The sequence below is a fragment of the Crocodylus porosus genome, unplaced genomic scaffold (genome assembly GCF_001723895.1).
Source record: "Crocodylus porosus isolate Cpor-Errol unplaced genomic scaffold, CroPor_comp1, whole genome shotgun sequence".
NCBI lineage: Eukaryota > Metazoa > Chordata > Crocodylia > Crocodylidae > Crocodylus > Crocodylus porosus.
Genome location: NW_017728910.1, coordinates 23,277,378 through 23,281,898, shown reverse-complemented (window position 1 = coordinate 23,281,898; position 4,521 = coordinate 23,277,378). Strand labels below are relative to the sequence as shown.

Here is a 4,521-nt window from a genome sequence, read left to right as displayed (position 1 = left end):
TGTTATATGCACTGGGAAACCAAAAAATGCGTGTGACTCGCTTTATTGCGATATTCGCTTTATTGCAGTGGTCTGGAACCGAACCCGCAATATCTCTGAGGTATGCTTGTAGTTACATTTTATTAAAATAATCTATTACTTACTCGAGGCCAGATGGTGCCTTCGAATTCTGCCATGGCCCGAGATCCCTTGAAGAGTTGCTGGAAGCTTTCATCCTCTGAGGAGAAGCAGTGCCCAAAAAGCACAGCAGCAATCACGTTGTTGATGGAAGAAAGGATGGAGACTGAAGGGTCCATAGGTCTCCCTGTGGACAGAGGAAGGAGTATCATTAGCTCTTTCACAGACTGTGCCCCATTGTAGGCCATGAAGTTCCACTGAGCTGTATACCCATCCGTGCCTGATTCCGATGGGATCTTGTGAATGTCTGATCTTGCCAAACAAGAATGGGGGTGTTTAAATAGAAAATCACAAGTTGGGCAGCAGTATAATAAATGATGGGGACAGCCCTTCACAACAACAGCGGCATCTGGGAAAATTTGGAAACCTTTGTCTGTTGCTGTTACCAGCCCAGGCCTCCTTGCCAGAAGTTAAGAGTGAGAGTAATTATAGTCTTGTGGTATTTCAACCCAACTAGGAAGCTTTCCATGGTGAAAGTGTTATGAAGATAACAGGTCTTATATGCTTTCATCAGATCCCAGGGGGAAGATGCCTGTGCACATTACAGAAACCTACCTTCTCGGCTGATACTAGGGAAACTTACTGGCAGCCTCAGTAGCAAAGCCAAGGAGAATAAACCCTCTACCCTTTCACTCACAGTTTGTCAGTCATTTTCTGTACCAGATCTATTAAGCTGAAAGAGATTAATACTTCAGCACATTACCACATATATATTTATGTTTTACCTTTCTCTCTGGCAAAGGTCTGTACCAGGAGCTGAGCTTGTCCCTGAATCCATTCTTCTAGGGTTCTCTTCCCTAATCCTAGGTTCCGTAATGTCATCAGGCTGAACCGTCTCTGCTGTTTCCAGGTGTGGCCATTAGCAAAAATGATGCCTGGAGCCAATGAAATAAAGAAGGACTGGGATAAAATTGTATGAATGGCCTGCTAGAAGAAAGTTAAGGTGGTTCCAGGATTCTGTTTTGAGTTGATGATGACCTCTTGCTAGTACTTAAATGGGAAATAAGAGACATTTATGCTAATTTAGATTCACATACTTGGTCCTTTTCATGGGAAATAAGTCTGATATTCTTCCCCTTCTCCCTCTCCATTCTGTGGTTTTCACCATTGCCCAGCTAATAAAACTACTTTGCTGTTTTATCTGGGATCATGTTCAATATACACTAATTCTTATTGATTTGTTATCTGTGGTTCTTTGTCTAAAACCTCTTCAGGTAATTTGATGTGGTGCTATACTTGGTAACTTCTGAAGGAGACCAAATGCCACTTGAGTTACTCACTGTACATGTAGCAAACGCAGTGGTTTTGTGTACTGAATGCACAATTTGGAGCCAACATTTCAAAAGCACATGAAACTATATATATATAAAACTTACATATCACTAAAGGGAGTAGCTATGAAGAGGGTGATGCTTTTGATAAATATTCCCATTGAACTAGGGCTTTTCCTCTGAACCATCTCCTCACAAACAGAAGATTTCTTTACACGAAGAAGAAAAGTACCTTGAGGGCCGCCTATTATATCCCTTAAGAAGGGTGTGATGGGTCGCTCTACAAAGTCTTCTGAGTGGCTGATCAAGGCATCCTTCACTGCTTGGAATCCATTCAGCACAATTACAGGTGTTTGTCCCAGCCACAGAGTGTACATATTTCCATGCCTTCTAGCCATCTGCCAATGCAATAATGCACACAGTGAAGTACAGACACAACTACAGGTGGGGCATGTCTTTTTTTCTGAAAATGGATTAATTAGCTGCTTCATGAAGCTGAAGGCCCAGGTTTATTTCTAATTACATAATGGTTTGTTTGCAGCTTGAACATTGCCTTAGAAGGACAGGAAGATAAAATCAATGGTTTCATTCTGACGCCACAGAGTAATAGGGATTTACACAATGTCTCTATTTAATCTTTGGGTTTTTCTAATCTTGTCATTAATAACTTATTTTGCGTATGCTTCCAAAGGGTGCCAAGACAAACCTTTCAATACCTCAAGCTAGAAAATAAGCATGACTTTCCCCTCTTCACCTGTATTATCCTGTGGGATTGATAGACTCTTATGCAAGACAGTCAGTAGATAATCTCCTATTTACAATTTTTCTTAAACTCTATAGCATTTTTTGTCAGTGTGCCAGTAAGCGTCATTATTGATAGCAGTACAAACCTGGAAAACCTGGTTGTTATGAACTGCTTTGGCCATCGGAGGGTAGTATTAGGTTACATCTGTATCTTGTATTGCTCTGTCCTAGTGTATATTATTAACAGGGATCCTGGTTTTCCCTGATAAAAAAAATTGCAAATTCTCTACTAAAAAAATGACAAATTCTCTAATTAAAAACCCAAAATCTGTGATTAAATTGAAAGGCCACTATATATATATGTAGGTATCAGTTGAACACAATGTTTTATTGATATATTTATACAGGTTTAATGTAATTTGGAAGCCTATTGGTACCTCAGTCACTATAATAAAATAAATTCTAAATACGTATAAATTTTGCCTTTCATTTTGGATTTTTTTAATGGAAAATCAAAGTTCCCCCTGCCCCCTTAGCTCATAGAATGCAGGTCCAGGACTCTGACTCCCAAGCCATAGTCCCGCTAGCCCTGCTGGTGCCCCTCACTCTCCCCCACCCCCCACAGTCCTCTGGCTCTGCTGGTACCCCTCATTCCCCCCAGGCCTGCTGGTGCCCTTCGTCCCCCACCCGCAGCCCCCTGCCCCCGCAGCAGTGTCTGAATCCCAGTTGCCACCTGCGGGAGGCAGTGGCTGCTGCAGCAACATGGAGCACAGAGTGGCTCCCCCAACCCTGTGGGCAGAACGGCTGGAGTGGAGCCTGTAGGGGGCGCAGGTGTCAGCTGCCTGCTGCAGGCTTGGGTGGGGCGTGGGGCTGGATCCCTGCCACTGCACTCACTCCCAAGGGGGTGGCGGGGGACACATGCCACCCTGATCTGTGCATGGGGTGGGGGTGGGTGCAGGCTACCTGCTTCAGGCTTGGGCTTCTCACTCTGCTGATCATCCCTGGGGCCTCCGTGGCCCAAAGGCGGGACCTGGCATGGCACAGCAGGGAGGGGCTTGGCGGGGAAGCTCCTTGCCCCTGTGAGCTCTGTGCTGCTCTGGTGACGCACTCCCTGCTCTCCCAGCAGCAGCAAGGGGCACAACCCCATGCCACCACTCCCGCTGCTGTCAGGCAGGCAGGCGACATCTCACTAGGGCAGTGCACAGCTCACAGTGGCAAGGAGTTTCCTTGCCTGGCTCCACTCTGTCCTGCCCTGCTGGGTCCCACCCACTGAGCCACGGAGGCCCTGGGGGAGGGCAGCAGGGTGGGGAGTCCAAGCCTGCAGCGGGCAGCCTGACCCATGCATAGATTGGGGGAGCATGGGTCCCTCCTGCTCCCCTGGGAATGTGTGCAGTGGTGGGGAACCAGCCCCGCCCCCAGATGAGCCACCCATGGCCCTATCTCACTCCCCTCCACGGCCTGGCAGCCGCATATTCTGGCCCCAGGCCCCAAGTCCCCCAGCCCCAGACCTGCCCAACTCCCTCCCTCTGTATGGGGGTCTCAATCCTCCCTCCCTCCTGCCAGACTTAACTGCAGAAGCTGCTCTCCAACCTGCCTGGTGGCCATGTGTGTATACATGCACATGGCACCCCCTATCTGGGCACCCTCCCCCCACTTCCTCAGCCTCTTGCAGGCTGGAACTCTTGTCAGCTCTTTGTAAAAGGGCAAAATCCATGTGTTTCTCTGTTGAGAAATCTGCGTTTTTCTTGGGTAAAAGAGGCAATCTATGTTTTTTTCTATTTTTCCATGGGAAACAGGAAACCCAGATCCCTGGTTATTAGCATGATTGCACAGGTTGGCCACATGTTTTAATTAGCCTCTTCAAAAGTAATCATTGATTCTGGGTGTCTCATTTCTGGTGCTTTGGGTCTGATATTGTTGAGGCGTGCTGAACTGCTGCAGATCCTGCTGGTTCCAGTTGGAGTTTTGATTCACATTCCTTCTGCAAATTAGGTGCATCCTCTGTGATTCAGAGATGGGCAACCAAAAATTGAGACAGCTATAAAAATTAGGCCTATGCAAAGCAGCTAGTATTCGTTTCGGATTCGGCCAATTTGGGGACAGTGATTTGAATTGGGGACTGTGATTTGAATTGGTGATTCAAATCACTGTCTCAAATCATTTCAGCCGAATCTCCAAATCACACAGCCTTACCCCCACCTGCTCTCCCAGCCTGGGCAATGGCTGCCCCGCCCGCACTAGCTCAGGGCACTTTGAAAAAAAAAGCCCCAACTCAATGGGTGCTGCTGGACAGGGGGTGATCCCTGCTGCCCCCCCTGCCCTACGCTGC

At 47.2% G+C, this 4,521-nt stretch overlaps 1 protein-coding gene across 2 annotated transcripts in view; it reads right to left on the bottom strand.

Annotated features, from left to right (window-relative positions):
- Positions 1-4,521, bottom strand: part of LOC109308513 (cytochrome P450 2J5-like) — a 24,665-nt gene that overhangs the window by 9,165 nt on the left and 10,979 nt on the right. For both annotated transcript variants that reach the window (XM_019532855.1, XM_019532856.1), the window contains exons 2-4: positions 1,681-1,846; positions 903-1,052; positions 144-304 (exon numbers count right to left, since the gene is read on the bottom strand). In XM_019532855.1, the coding sequence (XP_019388400.1) occupies positions 144-304; positions 903-1,052; positions 1,681-1,846 (477 nt within the window). The remainder of the gene's footprint in view (positions 1-143; positions 305-902; positions 1,053-1,680; positions 1,847-4,521) is intronic.